Source organism: Pleurodeles waltl, chromosome 11 (genome assembly GCF_031143425.1).
Source record: "Pleurodeles waltl isolate 20211129_DDA chromosome 11, aPleWal1.hap1.20221129, whole genome shotgun sequence".
NCBI classification, from domain to species: domain Eukaryota; kingdom Metazoa; phylum Chordata; class Amphibia; order Caudata; family Salamandridae; genus Pleurodeles; species Pleurodeles waltl.
The window spans coordinates 930,094,356-930,114,642 of NC_090450.1; the positions used below are offsets into that span (position 1 = coordinate 930,094,356).

Sequence of the window (20,287 nt, forward strand, 5' to 3'; positions counted from 1 at the left end):
TGGGGCTGCCTGGAAAACCTCAGAAGGCTGTAGTGGCAGTACTGGGGGCCCTCTAAGGAGCCCCCAGAGTGCATAGAATCATACAACCAATGCTTGCAAAAGCCTTGCAATATGATTCCAACATGTTTGATACCAAACATGGCCATATTCGGAGTTAACCATTGTGAAGGTGGACATAGATGGTGACCTATGTCCAGTGCATGCGTAAAATGTCATCCCTGCATTCACAAAGTCTGGGAAAATGGTCCTGGAGGTCTTGGGGGCACCTCTGCTAGTGCAGGGGTGTCCTCACACACAGGTACTCTGCACCCAGCCTTTAGGGTTGAAAGGCCTGTAATATGGGTGATTTATAAGTGGCCTGGGGCCAGATGTAGGTAGATTCCAATTTGCGACTTGCAAATTGCGAGTCATAGCGACTCGCAATTTGTGAGTCGCAAATTGGAATGTAGGATGGTGTCAGGGACTCGCAAGCGGGTTGTAAAGGTCCACCTCATTAATATTCATGAGATGGGTCGCAATTTGCGACCCCCTTGCGAGTGGCAGCATTCACAGGGATGGTGGCCTGCTGCGGACAGCAGACCACCATGTCTGTGACTGCTTTTTAATAAAGCAGTTTTGTTTTTTTGTAATGCAGCCCGTTTTCCTTAAAGGAAAACGAGATGCATTCCAAAAAATGAAAAATGAAACGTTTTTGTTTCATTTTTTCAGAGCAGGCAGTGGTCCAAACCCGTTTTGCGATTCGGTAACCAGGTTACCGAATGGGTTTTGTGCATTGCAAAGTGCAGTTTGCACGTCGCAAACAGCGGAAATCGCTGTTTGCGACGTGCAAACTTTTTCCTACATCTGGCCCCTGGTGCAATGTAAATGGCAGTGAAAGGGTGCATGCACCATTTCACACAGGCTGCAATGGCAGTCCTGCAGAAGCCTTTGCATGGGCTCCCCATAGGTGGCAAAAGAAATGCTGCAGCCCATAGGGATCCCCTGGAAACCCAATGCCCTGGGTACCTAGGTACCAGATACTAAGGACTTTTAAGGGGAGACCAATATGCCAGTTTTGGGTGAAATACTGGGTTACCAGTGTGCAGTGACAACATTTAGAGGAGAGAGAGCATAATCACTGGGGTCCTGGGTAGCAGGATCCCAGTGAACAGAGTCAAACACACTGACATCAGGCAGAAATGTGAGGGTAACATGCCAAAAAGAGGGTACTTTCCTACACAACCCCTCCCCCAAACGATGGACAATAAGGCTAACCTTGCCCAGACAAGTCTTCATTGTCTAAGTGGAAATATCTCGAGAGTCCATCTGCATTGGAGTGGTTACTCCCAGGTCTATGTTCCACTGTAAAGTCCATCCCCTGTAGGGAAATGGACCACCTCAACAATTTAGGGTTTTCACCTTTCATTTGTTTTAACCATAAGAGAGGTTTGTGGTCTGTTTGAACAATGAAGTGAGTCCCAAAGAGGTATGGTCTCAACTTCTTCAAGGCCCAGACCACAGCAAAGGCCTCCCTCTCTCTGGCTGACCAACACTTTTCTCTAGGGGGCAACTTTCTTCTAATAAAAGCAACAGGTTGATCCTGGCCCTATGAATTCAGTTGAGATAGCACAGCCCCAACCCCTACCTCTGAAACATCAGTTTGGACAATATACGTCTTTGAGTAGTTTGGGCTTTTTAGGACAGGTGCAGTACACACAGCCTGCTTTAGCTCCTCAAAAGCTTTCTGACACCTATATGTCCACAATACCTTTTTAGGCATCTTCTTTGAGGCGAGGTCATTAAGAGGGGCAACAATGGAGCCAAAGTTCTTAATGAGCCTCCTGTAATATCCAGTGAGACCAAGAAAGGCTTTAACCTGGGTCTGTGTTGTAGGGGGAACCCAGTTTAAAATAATCTGGATCTTCCCCTGTAGTAGTTCAATCTTTTCACCATCTACCAGGTGTCCTAGCAAACCACCTTTCCCTGCCCTATCTGGCACTTTGAAGCCTTGACAGCGAGGCCTGCCTTTTGCAGGGCCTCCAAACGTTCCACAGGTGTGCCAGGTGGTCATCCCAGGTGGAGCTGAAGACAGCAATATCATCTAGATATGCTGCACTAAAAGCTTCCAGACCTTGGAGGACTGTGTTCACCAATCTCTGAAAAGTGGCAGCTGCATTCTTCAAACCAAAGGGCATAACATTAAACTGATAATGCCCTCCAATGGTAGAGAAAGCTGTTTTGGGTTTTGCATCTTCTGATAGTTTGATCTGTGAATACCCTGCAGTCAAATCAAAAGTGCTGGGATTCTTGGCAGATGCCAGTGTATCAATAAGCTCATCTGCCCTGGTTATAGGTCGAGCATCAGTCTTAGTGACTGCGTTGAGCCCTTTGTAATCAACCCGGAACCTCTGTAGGAAGCTGGCTCTGTATATACTATATCAAAATGAGATATAGTGTGCACAGAGTCCAGGGGTTCCCCAAGAGGCTTGACAGAGGCAATAATAGATAACACTAATGCTCTATTTCTGGTAGTGGGGTTGAGCAGTTAGGCTTATCAGAGGGTATTGTTAAGCATTTGTTGTACACACACAAGCAATAAGTGAAAACACACACTCAATGACTTAACTCCAGGCTAATAGGTTTTTATATAGAAGAATATTATTTTGTTAATTTATTTTTAGAACCACAAGATTCATTTAGCAGGTAAGTACAATAAATGAAAGGTACTTTGCATAGTAATAGTTGAGACTTTGAATAGATTCAATATTGTACACAGTTTTCATTAAAATGGCAAACAATTATTTTAAAAGTGGACACTGTCCAATTTTCAACAGCTCCTGGAGGAGGTAAGTACAGCACAGTTTCAGAGGTACGTACCACACTTGATGGTTCAGTCTCTAGGGTATAGGTAGTCCACCGTTGGGGGTTCAAGGCAACCCCAAACACCCAGCACCAGCAACACAGGGCAGGTCAGGTGCAGAGGTCAAACAGGAGACAAAATAACGTGGGCGTCTGTGGAGATAGGGGGTACTCCGGTTCCAGTCTGCTAGCAGGTAAGTACCCGTGTTTTCAGGGGGCAGACCAGGGGCGTTTGGAGGAGTACTGGAGGGGCACCAAGTAGGCACAAAAAACGCACCCTCAGCAGCACGGGGGCGGCCGGGTGCAGTGTGCAAACAGGGTGTTGCGTTCTCAATAGAACTCTATGGAGGGACGCAGGGGTCCCTTAGGCGCTGCAGGCAGGACACAGGGAGGCCTCTCTGGCAAGCCACTGACTGGGCAAGGGTGCGGGCCACCTGCTGGTCGTTGCTGCACCGGTGGTCAGTTTTTCACGGGCCTGGGGGGCTGCAGGTGCAGTGCTTCTTCCAGGCGTCGGATATCTTCATCCTGGGCAGTAGCAGTCAGGGGGGATCCTCGGGATTCCCTCTGCAGGCGTCGTCGTGGGGTTGCAGGGAGGTCAGCCCAGGGTGGAGACGTCATCGGAGTCGCTTGGAGGTCCTCTCTGGATAGTTGGTTTCTCTGGACACGGGCCAGGGGCGTTGGGTGCAGAGTGTTGGGGACTCATGCTTCTTGAGTGAGGTGGGAGTCCCTTTAAAGGTGGTTTCTCCTTTCTTGGTTGGACAGGTCCGCTGTCCACGGGAGTTCTTGATCCTTCTTAGGTGCAAGGCAGTCCTGAGTTGGCAGAGGTCGCTGGGCTCGCAGGATGCGTCACTGGGGTGCAGGTGCTCTGAAGCAGGAGACAGGCCGGTATGGCTGGGGCCAAAGCAGTTGTTGTCTTCCTTCTTCTCTGGGGGGTTTTACAGGTCAGCAGTCCTTCTTCTTTCCTCTTCGTCAGGAATCTAAAATCCTTGGTTCAAGGTCGCCCCTAAATACTTAATTTAGGGGTGTGTTAGGGTCACAGGGCGCTAGCCAATGGCTACTGTCCTTGGGGGTGGCTACGCCTTCCTTGTGCTCCCCCCCTTTGGGGAGGGGAGCACATCCCTATCCCTATTGGGCTAAGTCCTCCAAAACAAGATGGAGGATTTTCCAAGGAGGGGGTCACCTTAGGGGTGGCTTTAGCAACACAAAAGGATGATGGACAGAGTGTTGAAACCTTTCCAACACTCACCCCCAGTCACAAATCTGGGTTTAATCCATCGTTCTTTTGCTCACTATGCCACCCCAGTTTGGACCCAGCCATATGCAAATCATTCTTGACCTTTTTCCCCATGGGAACAGTCCAGCCCGAACTGCCATGCCAGGTCCTCCCTGGACCAGAAACAAGCATCCTAGGACTGGATCCAACACTCCGACTATCATTTTATATTGTTTTGTGATGTTGCTTTGTGCGCCCTAAGTGGCAGTGGTATGCCCAGAAGTGGGTCCCTTGCTCGCTACGCCACTGGATTCAAGCTAGCCTGGCCGATAAAGGGTGATACCCTGAAACTGGTCCAAGGATCTACTGTCCTATATCACCTCTTTCAATCGGTTGTTGGCAGAGACTGAGTGGCCCGAGGAGAAGAGGACTTCTCTCTTCTATCGTGGCCTTCGGGACGATCTCAAGAATGTTCTAGCCCAAATTGTGGAACCTCCTACGGAGTGTTCCGAGTTCATTCACCTGGTGGTACGATTGGATCACCGATTGATTGAACGTAAGGGAGAAATATTCCGGGGTGACACACGCTTGGTGGCACTCAAAACTGAGAAAAAGGAGTCCACTATTCCCACTCATGATACATCTGAGCCCAGGCAAATTGGCAGTGTGCGGGCCCACTGTCTAAGGAAGAGAAAGAACGTAGGAAAAAATTGAAACTCTGTTTATACTGCAGTAAGGCAGGGCATTTTGCTCCAGAATGTCCTAACAAACCTACTGCTCCAAAGAAAGCCATCGGAGCAGTAACAGGGCCTGAATTCTCTCTTCCTGACCAGGCGGAAAACTAACTGGTTCGATAATTTCTGTGACCATTTTATCAACCCCTTCTTTCAATATGGTCTCACATCTTCTGGCTAATACCACCAGTCCAACACCTCGACATCTATCTCTTATTGTGACGTTAGTGTTGTTCCCTCAGGTTTGTAACGTCATTCCCATATTGCTTGACTCTGGGGCTACCGAAAACTTTTTAGACTTGGGTTTGTCTAAAACCCTAAATATTATAACTGTCAGAAAAGATGTCCCTGAACCAGTCAGAGCCGTGGATGGCTCAGAATTGTCCTCCGGGCTTATCGTTTATCAAACAACATCCTTGTCCATGCTTTGTGCAAGCAACCATACAGAACAAATTCAGTTTGACCTCATAGATACCCCAGTATTTGGAGCCATTTTGGGGATACCCTGGCTTCAGTTACACAATCCCAAAATTGACTGGGCAGCAAGGACAGTGACATTAGACTCTAGACATTGCTGGCACTCCTGTTATCAAGACAAACCATTACTAGTGACACCCTTGCATTCTGGGTCCACACATAGTACAGCTATCAAGCTGGACGACACACTGGCCATTCCTGCACCGTATAAAGACTTCCATGATGTCTTTAGTGAACAGAAGGCCACCCAGCTGCTGCCACATAGGTCATACGATTGTCGTATAGACTTGATTCCAGGGGCAACACTACCATGTAGTAGGGTGTATGCTTTTTCTGAGCCTGAGAATCGATACCTGCAAGACTACTTGGATGATCTATTGGCTAAGGGCGTCATTTGTCATTCAAAGTCACCAGTATCGTCGTCTTTGTTCTTCGTGCCCAAGAAGAATCGTGAGTTGCGCGCCTGTATAGATTATCACTCAGTGAACAAAGTGACCATAAAAAATCGGTTTCCACTTCCATTGACCCGGTACTTTTAGATCAGGTATGTCAGTCGACCATTTATACTAATCTCGACCTCTGGGGCGCCTACCACTTGATCCGAGTGATGAAGGGGGATGAGTGGAAGACGGCGCCCGAACTAAATTCGGACTCTTCGAGTACACAGTGATGCCCTTTGAGTTGTTTAACGCTCCTGCAGCGTTTCAATTTCTCATCAATGAAGTGCTGCAGGAGTTTCTGGATATCTGTGTAGTGGTATACAGTGTAGTGGTATACATAGACGTCATTTTGATCTATTCGTCTTCCACTGAGGAACATATGGGGCATGTAAGAGCGGTTTTACAACAGCTTTGTGAGCATCATCTCTTTGCCAAGCTGGAAAAATGTGTTTTTCACGCTACAACTGTAGAATTCCTGGGATATGTAATCACTCCTGATGGAATTTCCATGGATAGGTCCAAGGTACAGGCCATCCTGGATTGGGTAACCCCAAGATCCATCAAGGAAGTGCAACAGTTTTTGGGCTTTGCAAATTTGTATCGGAGATTTATACCCCACTTTTCTACCGTGGTATGTCCAATAACTCGTCTCCTACGAAAGGGGATTAAGTTACTCTGGGATGCAGAAGCTGAGAAAGCCTTCCAACATCTTAAAAACATATTCACTGAAGCACCCATTCTCCATCATCCCAACCCGGCTCAGCCATTTTTAGTGGAAGCAGACGCTTCCCAAATGGCAGTGGGTGGTGTCTGGTCCCAATGAGATCCTGAGTCTGGGCATTTCCATCCAGTAGCTTACTTCTCAAAGAAATTGCTACCTCCAGAGCAAAATTACACGGTGGCGGAGTGGGAACTTCTGGCCATCAAGCGTGCCTTTCAGTAATGGCGTCATCACCCATTAGGAGCTAGACACACCGTAACTATTTACACAGATTACCGTAATTTACAGTTTTTTCAAGCGACCAAGGCCCTGACACCTCGTCAATTACGCTGGCTTCTATTCTTTAACGAGTTTGACTTTGTAATCACCTATAGGCTTGGTACTACACAACAAAAGGCAGACACGTTGTCTAGGATGGGCTTCTCCTCTGATGTTGCGCTAGAACAGGTCAGAAGCATTATACCCCCGGAAAAAATTGTGGCTGTGTGCACTTCCCAAGAGTTCCTTGAGAAAATACGGGTAGCCCAACACAAGGTTCCCTGTTCAACTGATGTGTATGAAAAAGAAGGTTTACTATACCATGGTGATCAGTTGTACGTCCCTACCAAATAGTTACGGGGTACAGTGTTACATTGGAGACATGATTCAGTCCTCGCAGGTCACCTGGGTGAGAAAAAGATGTTAGATCTCTGTCAAAGATGGTTTTGGTGGCCCACACTTGTGCAGGATGTCAGAAGCTACGTCTAGACTTGTTCCACCTGTGTTCGGGTGAAAACCCCACATACTCCAGCCACAGGATTGCTACTTCCCATGCCTATTCCGGTGGCCCCATGGCATTCCATAAGTATGTATTTTATTTCTGATCTCCCAGCTTCCAATGGACACACTGTCACATGGGTGGTTGTAGATTACCTAACTAAAATTACTAATTTTGTTCCATTAAATGCCTCCCTACGGCTTCCAAGCTCTCTGATTTGTTTATCCAACACATTGTACGACTTCATGGGTTGCCCACCACAATTTTTTCCGATCGTGGCCCCCAATTTATATCTCGGTTTTGGCATAGCTTCTGTTCCTCTGTCAGAGCTTGTCCTCTGCATATCATCCACAAACGGATGGGCAGACGGAACGTGCCAACCAATCGCTGGAGCAAATCCTGAGATGTTACATTGACACATGGTCTACTGAGTGGGATAAGGCTTTACCTCTTGTTGAATGTGTATATAACAACAGTGTCCACATGGCTACAGGAGTATCCCCATTTTACTGTGTGTTTGGTCTGCACCCAAGAATGCTACCTATAACTGGGTCCCAAACATCCACAAGAGTCCCGTCAGTACAGAAACACCATAAAGAGTTACAGGAGATTCAAAAACAAGTACAACACAATTTAAAACTCTACCAAGCTCAAGTAAAAAAACAAGGAGACAAAAGAAGGAGACCTGCTCCCTCTTATCAGATAGGAGATCAGGTGTGGCTCTCATAACAAAATCTCTATCTTGCAGGATCCAGAAAATGAAACCCAAAATTTCTAGGCCCCCTTCCTATTGCCAAAATCATCAATCCTGTGGTAGTAGAACTGACATTGCCAGATGATTTCAAGGTTCACCCCGTGTTTCATGTGTCGTTGCTCCGTCCCTATTCCCCTGATACCCACGATGCCCTACCACCTCCCCCGGTAAAAGGACACGGGCAATGGTGGGGAGGACTGTCTGGAATCCCCAAGGTGCCTCCTGTGTTATCTGTCTGCATCCCCAGGGATTAGGGTTAAATCATATCTCTGTTCTTGGTTAAACCTTCATGTTTCTAAGTAAACATAATGTGCTGTGTTACACAATTGGTTTTATCAATGCTTGTCTTACCAATGCTTGTTTGCTAATGTGAGCAGGTGTAGACATATGCTTCTAATTGGATGTGGTGTAGACATGTGCTTCTAATTGGGTGTGGTGACTCATCCAAATGTGGAAACTCAACTGCTTTCCTGATTGGCTATAAATAGCAGAGTGAAGCATGCCTCCCTGCTTGGCTTTGTTTTGCTTCCTGATCACAGCATCTGATTTGACAGTGCACCCCCTGCTGTCATCCTCGTATTCAGGACTTTTGAGGCAATTATTTTCTTCGTTACTGTACCAGCTGACACCAGGCATTCCTCCAGCACTCCGAGAAAGACTGCAGCTAAGTGACTAGTATTCTCCAAGGAGTTTGTTCTTTGAGTGCCGCGCTTTCCTGAAACAGCAGGTGTATTTCGGACCTTGTATTTTGGCAGAGTGCTTATCTTGAAGAGACAAATGCATTTCTGAACTTTCTACATTATTATTGTAGTTACTTGCCTAAATGTGCTTCAGGAAATCTGCTTGAGCTCAAGTACTACAAAAAGTGACAGTGCAATTTTGAAAGAGCATTTACATGACTTTTCTTTCTCTAATAGCATAACTCTTGGATTTAAATTGTGTCATTCATGCCTGTGTTTCAGGTTTGAGCAATTTGCTTTTGAAGGGTGTAAGGAAATGCCTTCTTGGCATGGTTACCCCCTGACTTTTTGCCTTTGCTGATGCCAAGTTATGATTTAAAGTGTGTTGAGGCCTGCTAACCAGGCCCCAGCACCAGTGTTCTTTCCCTAAACTGTACCTTTGTCTCCACAACTGGCACACCATGGCATCCAGGTAAGTCCCTTGTAACTGGTACCCCTGGTACCAAGGGCCCTGATGCCAGGGAAGATCTCTAAGGGCTGCAGCATGTCTTATGCCACCCTGGGTACCCCTCACTCAGTTCATGCACACTGCTTGCCAGCTTGTGTGTGCTGGTGGGGAGAAAATGACTAAGTCGGCATGGCACTCCCCTCAGGGTGCCATGCAAACCTCACACTGCCTGTGGCATAGGTAAGTCACCACTCTAGCAGGCCTTACAGCCCTAAGGCAGGGTGCACTATACCACAGATGAGGGCATAGGTGCATGAGCACTATGCCCCTACAGTGTCTAAACAAAACCTTAGACATTGTAAGTGCAGGGTAGCCATAAGAATATATGGTCTGGGAGTCTGTCAAACACGAACTCCACAGCACCATAATGGCTACACTGAAAACTGGGAAGTTTGGTATCAAACGTCTCAGCACAATAAATGCACACAGATGCCAGTGTGTACTTTATTGAAAAAATACACCCATAGGGCATCTTAGAGATGCCCCCTGAAAACATACCCAACTTCCAGTGTGGGCTGACTAGTTTTGCCAGCCTGCCACACACCGAACATGTTGCTGGCCACATGGGGAGAGTGCCTTTGTCACTCGGTGGCCAGGAACAAAGCCCGTACTGGGTGGAAGTGCTTCTCACCTCCCCCTGCAGGAACTGTAACACCTGGCGGTGAGCCTCAAAGCCTCACCCCCTTTGTTACAGCGCCACAGGGCATCCCAGCTAGTGGAGATGCCCGCCCCTCCGGCCACTGCCCCCACTTTTGGCAGCAAGGCTGGAGGAGATAATGAGAAAAACAAGGAGGAGTCACTGGCCAGTCAGGACAACCCCTAAGGTGTCCTGAGCTGAGGAGACTCTGACTTTTAGAAATCCTCCATCTTGCAGATGGAGGATTCCCCCAATAGGATTAGGGATGTGCCCCCTCCCCACCGGGAGGAGGCACAAAGAGGGTGTAGCCACCCTCAGGTCTAGTAGCCATTGGCTACTAACCTCCCAGACCTAAACACACCCCTAAATTGAGTATTTAGGGCCCCCCAGAACCTAGAAAGATAGATTCCTGCAACCTGAAGACGAAGAAGGACTGCTGACCTGAAGCCCTGCAGAGAAGACGGAGACACCAACTGCTTTGGCCCCAGCCCTACCGGCCTGTCTCCCCACTTCAAGAAAAACTGCAACAGCAACGCGTCCCCCTGGGTCCAGCGACCTCTGAAGCCTCAGAGGACTACCCTGCATCTAAAAGGGCCAAGAAGCTCCCGAGGACAGCGGTCCTGTTCACAAAAACTGCAACTTTGCAACAAAGAAGCAACTTTTAAAGACCACACGTTTCCTGCCGGAAGCGTGAGACTTTCCACTCTGCACCCGACGCCCCCGGCTCGACCTGTGGAAAACTAACTCTAAAGGGAGGACTCCCCGGCGACTGCGAACCTGTGAGTAGCCAGAGTTGACCCCCCTGAACCCCCACAGCGACACCTGCAGAGGGAATCCAGAGGCTCCCCCTGACCGCGACTGCCTGCTTCAAGGAACCCGACGCCTGGAAGACACACTGCACCCACAACCCCCAGGACCAGAAGGAACTGAACTCTAGTGCAGGAGCGACCCCCAGGCAGCCCTCTTCCTAGCCCAGGTGGTGGCTACCCCGAGGAGCCCCCCCCCGCCTGCCTGCATCATTGAAGAGACCCCTGGGTCTCCCCATTGAATCCTATTGAAAACCCGACGCCTGTTGGCACTCTGCACCCGACCGCCCCTGTGCAGCTGAGGGTGTACTTTCTGTGCCTGCTTGTGTCCCCCCCCGGTGCCCTACAAAACCCCCCTGGTCTGCCCTCCGAAGTCGCGGGTACTTACCTGCTGGCCGACTGGAACCGGGGCACCCCTATTTCCATTGAAGCCTATGTGTTTTGGGCACCACTTTAACCTCTGCACCTGACCGGCCCTGAGCTGCTGATGTGGTAACTTTGGGGTTGCCTTGAACCCCCAACGGTTGGTACCTTGGACCCAACTTTGAACCCTGTAAGTGCTTCACTTACCTGTCAACCTAACAAATACTTACGCCCCCCAGGAACTGTTGATTGTTGCACTGTGTCCATTTTTAAAATAGCTTATTGCCATTTTTTTGCCAAAACTGTACATGCTATTGTGATGATTCAAAGTTCCTAAGATACCTGAGTGAAATACCTTTCATTTAAAGTATTGTTTGTAAATCTTGAACCTGTGGTTCTTAAAATAAACTAAGAAAATATATTTTTCTATATAAAAACCTGTTGGCCTGGAATTGTCTTTTGAGTGTGTGTTCCTAATTTATTGCCTGTGTGTGTACAACAAATGCTTAACACTACCCTCTGATAAGCCTACTGCTCGACCACACTACCACAAAATAGAGCATTAGAATGATCTCTTTTTGCTACTATCTTACCTTTAAGGGGAACCCTTGGACTCTGTGCATGCTATTTCTTACTTTGAAATAGTACATACAGAGCCAACTTCCTACATTGATGGATCAGCGGTGGGGTACAAGACTTTGCATTTGCTGGACTACTCAGCCAATACCTGATCACATGACTAAATTCCAAAAATTGTCATTAGAAACAGATTTTTGAAATTTTAGCTATTTTTCTAAATTTTTAAAGGTCTTGCTAGGGCCTTGTGTTAGTCCCTGTTAACATTTCTTTTAGAGTTTAAACGTTTTGTAAAAGTTTGGATTAAGTTCTAGAGATAGTTTTAGATTCTTAAAAAGTATCCCAACTTTTAGAGAAACAATGTCTAATGCAGAAGGACTCTCTGCAAAATCAAAAAGATAAAAACTGGTTCAAACCCTACCAAAGTACAGCTCCAGGAGCTCTTGGCAGAGTTTGCTAAAAACAACCCCTCTGATGATGTCCTCACAGAGGGGGAAACTAGTGATGTGGAGGAATTCCCACCTCCAGTCCTAGTAAGGGAGACCAGGGTTTCTCCGAACCCTGACACCAGAAGTGATAGAGATGTTGCTTCTCTCACAGGAGAGTCCAACACCTCTGGAAGCATTGAGGGCAGCCTCAATGAAGATGACCTCCTGTTAGCCAGGATGGACAAAAGTTTGGCTTTGGAGAGACAGCTCCTAGCCATGGAAAGGGAAAGACAAGAGATGCGCTTAGCTCCCATCAATGGTGGCAGCAATTTAAATAGGGTCAGAGATACTCCTGACATGCTAAAAATCCCCAAAGGGATTGTAACTAAATACGAAGATGGTGATGACATCACCAAATGGTTCACAGCTTTTGAGAGGGCTTGTGCAACTAGAAAAGTAAACATATCTCACTGGGGTGCTCTCCTTTGGGAAATGTTCACTGGAAAGTGTAAGTATAGACTCCTCACACTCTCTGGAAAAGATGCAGAATCCTATGACCTCATGAAGGCTACCCTGATTGAGGGCTTTGGATTCTCAACTGAGGAGTACAGGATTAGGTTCAGGGGGGCTCAAAAATCCTCGAGCCAGACCTGTGTTGATTTTGTTGACTTCTCAGTCAAAACACTGGATGGTTGGATTAATGGCAGTGGTGTAAATGATTATGATGGGCTGTACAATATGTTTATGAAAGAACACCTTTTAAGTAATTGTTTCAATGATAAACTGCATCAGCATCTGGTAGACCTAGGTCCAATTTCTCCCCAAGAATTGGGAAAGAAGGCAGACCATTGGGTCAAGACTAGGGTGACCAAGACTTCGACAGGGGGTGACTGTCAGGAAATGCCTCCTTGGCATGGTTACCCCCTGACTTTTTGCCTTTGCTGATGCCAAGTTATGATTTGAAAGTGTGCTGAGGCCCGCTAACCAGGCCCCAGCACCAGTGTTCTTTCCCTAACCTGTACCTTTGTCTCCACAATTGGCACCCCCTGGCATCCAGGTAAGTCCCTTGTAACTGGTACCAAGGGCGCTGATGCCAGGGAAGGTCTCTAAGGGCTGTAGCATGTCTTATGACACCCTGGGGACCCCTCATTCAACACAGACACACTGCTTGCCAGTTTGTATGTGCTGGTGGGGAGAAAATGACTAAGTCGACATGGCACTCCCCTCAGGGTGCCATGCCAACCTCACACTGCCCATGGCATAGATAAGTCACCCCTCTAGCAGGCCTTAAAGCCCTAAGGCAAGGTGCACTGTACCATAGGTGAGGGCATAGGTGCATGAGCACTATACCCCTACAGTGTCTAAGCAAAACCTTAGACATTGTAAGTGCAGGGTAGCCATAAGAGTATATGGTCTGGGAGTCTGTCAAACAAGAACTCCACAGCACCATAAAGGCTACACTGAAAACTGGGAAGTTTGGTATCAAACTTCTCAGCACAATAAATGCACCCTGATGCCAGTGTACATTGCATTGTGAAATACACCCAAAGGGCATCTTAGAGATGCCCCCTGAAAACCTACCCGACTTCCAGTGTGGGCTGACTAGGTTTACCAGCCTGCCACACACCAGACATGTTGCTGGCCACATGGGGAGAGTGACTTTGTCACTCTGTGGCCAGGAACAAAGCCGGTACTGGGTGGAGGTGCTTCTCACCTCCCCCTGCAGAAACTGTAACACCTGGCAGTGAGCCTCAAAGGCTCACCCCCTTTGTTACAGCGCCACAGGGCATCCCAGCTAGTGGAGATGCCCGCCCCCTCAGGCCACGGCCCCACTTTTGGCGGCAAGGCCGGAGGAGATAATGAGAAAAACAAGGAGGAGTCACTGGCCAGTCAGGACAACCCCTAAGGTGTCCTGAGGTGACTCTGACTTTTAGAAATCCTCCATCTTGCAAATGGAAGATTCCCCCAATAGGATTAGGGTTGTGCCCCCCCTCCCGTCAGGGAGGAGGCACAAAGAGGGTGTAGCCACCCTCAGGGCTAGTAGCCATTGGCTACTAACCCCCCAGACCTAAACACACCCCTAAATTGAGTATTTAGGGGCCCAAGAACCAAGCAAGATAGATTCCTGCAACCTGAAGATGAAGAAGGACTGCTGACCTGAAGCCCTGCAGAGAAGACGGAGACACCAACTGCTTTGGCCCAGCCCTACTGGCCTGTCTCCCCACTTCGAGAAAAACTGCAATAGCGACGTGTCCCCCAGGGTACAGCGACCTCTGAAGCCTCAGAGGACTACCGTGCATCTAAAAAGACCATAGACCTCCTGAAGACAGTGGCCCTGTTCCACAAAGACTGCAACTTTGCAACAAAGAAGCAACTTTTAAAGACTACACGTTTCCCGCCGGAAGCGTGAGACTTTCCTCTCTGCACCCGAGGCCCCGGCTCGACCTGCGGAGAACCAACACTACAGGGATGACTCCCCGGCGACTGCGACCCTGTGAGTAGCCAGAGTTGACCCCCCTGAGCCCCCCCCCAGCAACACCTGCAGAGGGAATCCAGAGGCTCCCCCTGACCGCGACTGCCTGCTTCAAAGAACCCGACGCCTGGTAAAGACACTGCACCCGCAGCCCCCAGGACCTGAAGGATCCGACCTCCAGTGCAGAAGCGACCCCCAGGTGGCCCTCTCCCTTGCCCAGGTGGTGGCTACCCCGAGGAGCCCCCCCTTTGCCTGCCTGCATCGCTGAAGAGACCCCTGTGTCGCCCATTGAAACCTATTGCGAACCCGACGCCTGTTTGCACACTGCACCCGGCCGCCCTTGTGCCGCTGAGGGTGTACTTTCTGTGCTGACTTGTGTCCCCCCTCGGTGCCCTACAAAACCCCCCTGGTCTGCCCTCCGAAGTCGCGGGTACTTATCTGCTGGCAGACTGGAACCGGGGCACTCCTTCTCCATTGAAGACTATGGGGGTCATTTTGACCTTGGCGGACGGCGGAGGCCGTCCGCCAAGGTACTGCCGCTGAATGACCGCACTGCGGTCAAAAGACCGCGGCGGCCATTCAGACATTTCCTCTGGGCCGGCGGGCGCTCTCCAAAAGAGCGCCCGCCGGCCCAGAGGAAATGCCCCTGCAACGAGGACGCCGGCTCAGAATTGAGCCGGCGTAGTTGCAGGGGTGCGACGGGTGCAGTTGCACCCGTCGCGTAGTTCAGTGTCTGCTTAGCAGACACTGAAATACTTTGCGGGGCCCTCTTACGGGGGCCCCTGCAGTGCCCATGCCATGGGCATGGGCACTGCAGGGGCCCCCAGGGGCCCCGCGGCACCCCCTACCGCCATCCTGTTCCTGGCGGGAGACCCGCCAGGAACAGGATGGCGGTAGGGGGTGTCAGAATCCCCATGGCTGCGGAGCGCGCTCCGCAGCCATGGAGGATTCTGTAGGGCAGTGGTAAACCGGCGGGAGACCGCCGGTTTACCCTTTCTGACCGTGGCTGAACCGCCGCGGTCAGAATGCCCTCGGGAGCACCGCCAGCCTGTTGGCGGTGCTCCCGTGGTCGGTGACCCTGGCGGTCACCGCCCGCCAGGGTCAGAATGACCCCCTATGTGTTTTGGGCACCACTTTGACCTCTGCACCTGACTGGCCCTGAGATGCTGGTGTGGTAACTTTGGCGTTGCCCTGAACCCCCAACGGTGGGCTACCTTGGACCTAACTTTGAACCCTGTAAGTGCTTTACTTACCTGTGAGCCTAACAAATACTTACCTACCCCAGGAACTGTTGATTTTTGCACTGTGTCCATTTTTAAAATAGCTTATTGCCATTTCTTTGCCAAAACTGTACATGCTATTGTGATAATTCAAAGTTCCTAAGATACCTGAGTGAAATACTTTTCATTTAAAGTATTGTTTGTAAATCTTGAACCTGGGGTTCTTAAAATAAACTAAGAAAATATATATTTCTATATAAAAACCTATTGGCCTGGAATTGTCTTTTGAGTATGTGTTCCTCATTTATTGCCTGTTTGTACAACAAATGCTTAACACTACCCTCTGATAAGCGCACTGCTCGACCACACTACCACAAAATAGAGCATTAGAATTATCTCTTTTTGCCACTATCTTACCTCTAAGGGGAACCCTTGGACTCTGTGCATGCTGTTTCTTACTTTGAAATAGTACATACAGAGCCAACTTCCTAGTAAGGGTTTTTCACACACACAGTGAAATCAAACCAAACTGTGCCACCCTAATTGTTTAAACCCAGAGTGGACATTTGTATTTCTTGGATTGTTTTTGTTCCTTTTAGTTTAACCCTATGCATGCAGGAAAGTTATACGTGATATTATTAATGCCCTTGTTTGTCTTTCTTGTGCATAAGTGCAACCACAGTTCTAATTGTAGTGTGCAGCAGTGAATCCCTGTGAAGCCAGCCCTAGTGTCGCAATACTTATTGTTATGGTACTCAGTTTGGGTTTTTGGTAATGCAGTGTTAGTAATTGTGCCAACAGTTATTATTATACAAAAAAAAGTGCTGGATCACCCCAGTGTTCCTCTACCGCTCCTGTGCCCACATCAGAAAGAGAGGTTCAGTTTCAAGGAAGTTGAGTGCACTAACTCTGCTATCACTCTGTCAACAACGACCTGCCCCCGAAGATACAGGGTGCCTGGCTGGACCGGCAGGACATGGTAGTGTTTTGTCTCTTTCTCTTCCACACCCCCTTTCCTCTTGGGACACCTGCCGGGGTTTTTGTGTCCACCAGGAAGTGCCAAGAGGTGTTCCAGGAGGTCAGGGGCATACCATCGCCCCTGCAGACATCCTGCTTTTCAGGTGAGTTGGCAATGAATCAACGGTTAGGTGACCCTTCAAGTCATTATTCTCAGTAGGTGTCCCGTCACTTATTTTAACCATACCAGCAGTCACCACGATTAAAGGTGTACCAATACACAGGTGACTGATTAGGTGTTTTTTATATTTTCCCTAATACAACTGGATCCCTTGTTTATCCAGATAATTCGAATTTCAGCACTCCCCCCAAGTTCTTTTAACGTGGAGGTTGAGTCCATCCAGGTGGCACTGTCCTACCCGGATGGGGCTAGGTGGTCATATGATGAAGCAAGACACTATAATGTGTGTGAGACCACCCAGTCCGTTAATTAAACTTTCCTTTCCCCTTCACAGTTACTCTTGACACACTACCAAGTCTCAAAATCTGGGATTCTAGTAGCAACTTCTTTGCCACTGGTCCCCTAACCACATCCCATTATCTTTGTGTATATGGTTCTGTAAGGATGGGGAGACAGTATGGGGTACTGGCTCTTCCTCTGAGCCAAATTCTCCCCCACTCTGTTGTTTGTGTTATGGCAGCTATACAGGTAAACACTTATCAGGGGAGGGCTCTGACGTCACCTGCTGGCACTGGCCACTTAGATGCTCCCAGAGTGCTGTACCAACTTGGAATCCAAGATGGCAAAACCCAGGGACCCTCTGGAGGAGCTCTGAGCACCACCCCTGGGGTTTTGATGGACAGGGAAGTGGTCACTCCCCTTTCCTTTGTCCAGTTTTGTGCTAGTGCAGAGATTGGGGGTCCCTGAATGGATGTAGACTGTATTACGCAAGGGGGGCACCATCTGTGCCCTTCGGAGCATTCCCAGAGGCTCTGGGAGGCTACCCCTCCCATGCTTGTAACACCTATTTCCAAAGGGAGAGAGTGTAACACCCCTCTCCCAAAGGAAATCCTTTGTTCTGCCTTCCTGGGCTTGAGCTGCTCAAGCAACAGGAGGGAAGAAACCTGTCTGTGAGGTGGCAGCTGCTGGGGCAGCCTGGAAAACCTGAGAAGGCTGTAATGACAATTCTGGGGGTCCTCTAAGGAGCCCCATGGAGCATGGAATCATACAACCAATGCTTGCAAAAGCCTTGGGTATGATTCCAACATGTTTGATACCAAACATGCCTATGTTTGGAGTTACCATTATGTAGCTGGACATAGGTAGTGACCTATGTCCAGTACACATGTAAAATGGCATCCCCGCACTTTATGAAGTCTAGGAAAATGATCCAGGAGGTCGTGGGGGGCACCTCTGCTAGTGCAGGGGTGCCCTCACACTCGGGTACTCTGCACCCTGTCTTCAGGGCTGGAAAGCCTGCAATAGGGGTGACTTATAAGTGACCTGGTGCAGTATAAATGGCAGTGAAAGGGTGTATGCACCTTTTCACGCAGGCTGCAATCACAGTCCTGCAGAAGCCTTTGCATGGGCTCCCTATGGGTGGAAAAAGAAATGCTACAGCCCATAGGGACCCCCTGGAACCTCAATTCCCTGGGTACCTAGGTACCATATAATAGGGAATTTTAAGGGGGCACCAGTATGCCAATTTTGGGTGAAATACTAGGTTACCACTATAAAATTTGGAGGAGAGAGAGTATAATCACTGGGGTCCTGGTTAGCAGGATCCAAGTGAATACAATCAAACACACTGACATCAGGCAGAAAATGGGGGTAACATGCCAAAAAGAGGGTACTTTCCTACAGCGGTGAGCCTCAACGGCTCAGGCCTCCTGTTACTGTGCCCCAGGGCACTCCAGCTAGTGGAGATGCTTGCCCCCCAGACCAAGCCCCACCTTTGGCAGCAGGTCCAGCGGGTAAATTAGGTAAACCAAGGAGGAGTGACGACTGCAGCTAGGACCACCCTTAAGGTGTCCAGAGCTGAAGTGACCCCCTCTTTGCAGAATCCTCCATCTTGTTTTGGAGGAGAGGGACCAATATGTGCCCCCCTCCCCAAAGGGAGTGGGCACTGGAAGGGTGTAGTCACCCTCAGAGACAGTAGCCATTGACTACTGCCCTCTGACCTCTGTAAATCTAGTATTTAGGGGCACGTCTAAACCTTGCTCACCAGATTCCTGGCAACCTCAAGAAAGAAGAAGAGTTTATTAAACTTCATTGATGTGATTTCATTTATCTTTTTTAATCACTTGCCCAACACTTTTGTGACTTTACTACATCAATTTTGAGCTTAACTGAGTGCGTCTGTGACTAATATTTCCTTGACATGGTCTACTTCTCAGCAACCGCATCAGAGCCTTCTGCTGATTCAACTAAAGTGTAGTGAAATCTGTGTACCAGAAATGTTCTTCTGTTCCAAATATATTTTCTTAAATGCTTCTTTATTTAAGAACCAATTATGTTTTGTATCTTAACCAGGTGGACCAATGATCTAGAAGAGTTGAAGATAAAGCGAGTAAAGCTCTTGGGAGATTGCCTCCTCTGTTCTTCTTTTCTTAGTTATGAAGGTGCCTTCAATTGGGAGTTTCGTAAAGAAATGATATATGATGAATGGCAACAGGATGTTCTTAGTCGAGAAATTCCTCTCAGCCAACCCTTCAGACTTGAGCAACTTCTTACTGATGATGTTGAAATTAGCAGGTAAGTCAACATGTTTCACCTAGAATCGAGGCAGTGAACATGACCTACCTTCTACTTTGGCACTGAATTTAAGCCATTAGTTTTATCTTTAAATTATGGGATGAGGAAATAGACAGGTGTTTGCAAACATTAATTTGCCCTAGTTTGTCCAACCAATATGATTTCTAAATGAAAACCTACGTATGAGACTTGTCTAAAACTGATAACATTTTCTTTGGCTTGATTGTAGTAGTTCTCAGGTTGGATAGTTTTTCTACTAATGTGTGATATAACCTTTGTACTACTTATACCTCATGATTAATGCTTGCCCCAGTCTTCCTTTCCATAAGAAAATCATTCCAACTCATTCATTTTCTCATTGAATCATATTTTCCATCAATTTATTTGTTCATGTTGCATCCATCAGCAGTTTCAAATACACTAATCTCTGTATTCGCATATGGTTTCAAAATTCAGCACAATATTTTATTGTAGCAGAACTGATTTTTGCATAAGATAGATCCAAAATGAATCTATACGCAAAAATCTTGGCGCGCTCTCATGTTATGTCCAATAATGCGCATCTGTGGATATTTATTCCAGAACCTTTGCAATCCCTTGCAGTACTTCATCAAACAAGTAGTTCATCAAACATTTAATTGTTGCTTCTGAATAATCTTTATTTCCATATATGCATTCTTAAGAATATTTTTCATGAGTAATGCTAACCCAGAGGTTCCATAAATCTTCACTTTATTGTTTTTCAAAACAATGTTGATTCCCTATCAATTTGTAGACAATTATACATCCACATAGATTGTGTACTCAAATAATCCCAAAGTATTGAAATGGACTTCTACAGGGGAATTGTGCATCAGTAACAGTTAGGAGACTCATACATGTAACATCAAAAATAAAGCGATAACAAGATTACAGTGCATACTTATTCAACCAAAATAATGAGTATAATT

General features: G+C 47.8%; 1 protein-coding gene across 1 annotated transcript in view; it reads left to right on the plus strand.

Moving 5' to 3' along the window:
- DNAH10 (dynein axonemal heavy chain 10) overlaps positions 1 to 20,287 on the plus strand; it is a 1,282,131-nt gene that overhangs the window by 1,087,724 nt on the left and 174,120 nt on the right. Inside the window, exon 61 of the mRNA XM_069215014.1 lies at positions 19,116 to 19,337. Within this exon, the coding sequence (XP_069071115.1) occupies positions 19,116 to 19,337 (222 nt within the window). The remainder of the gene's footprint in view (positions 1 to 19,115; positions 19,338 to 20,287) is intronic.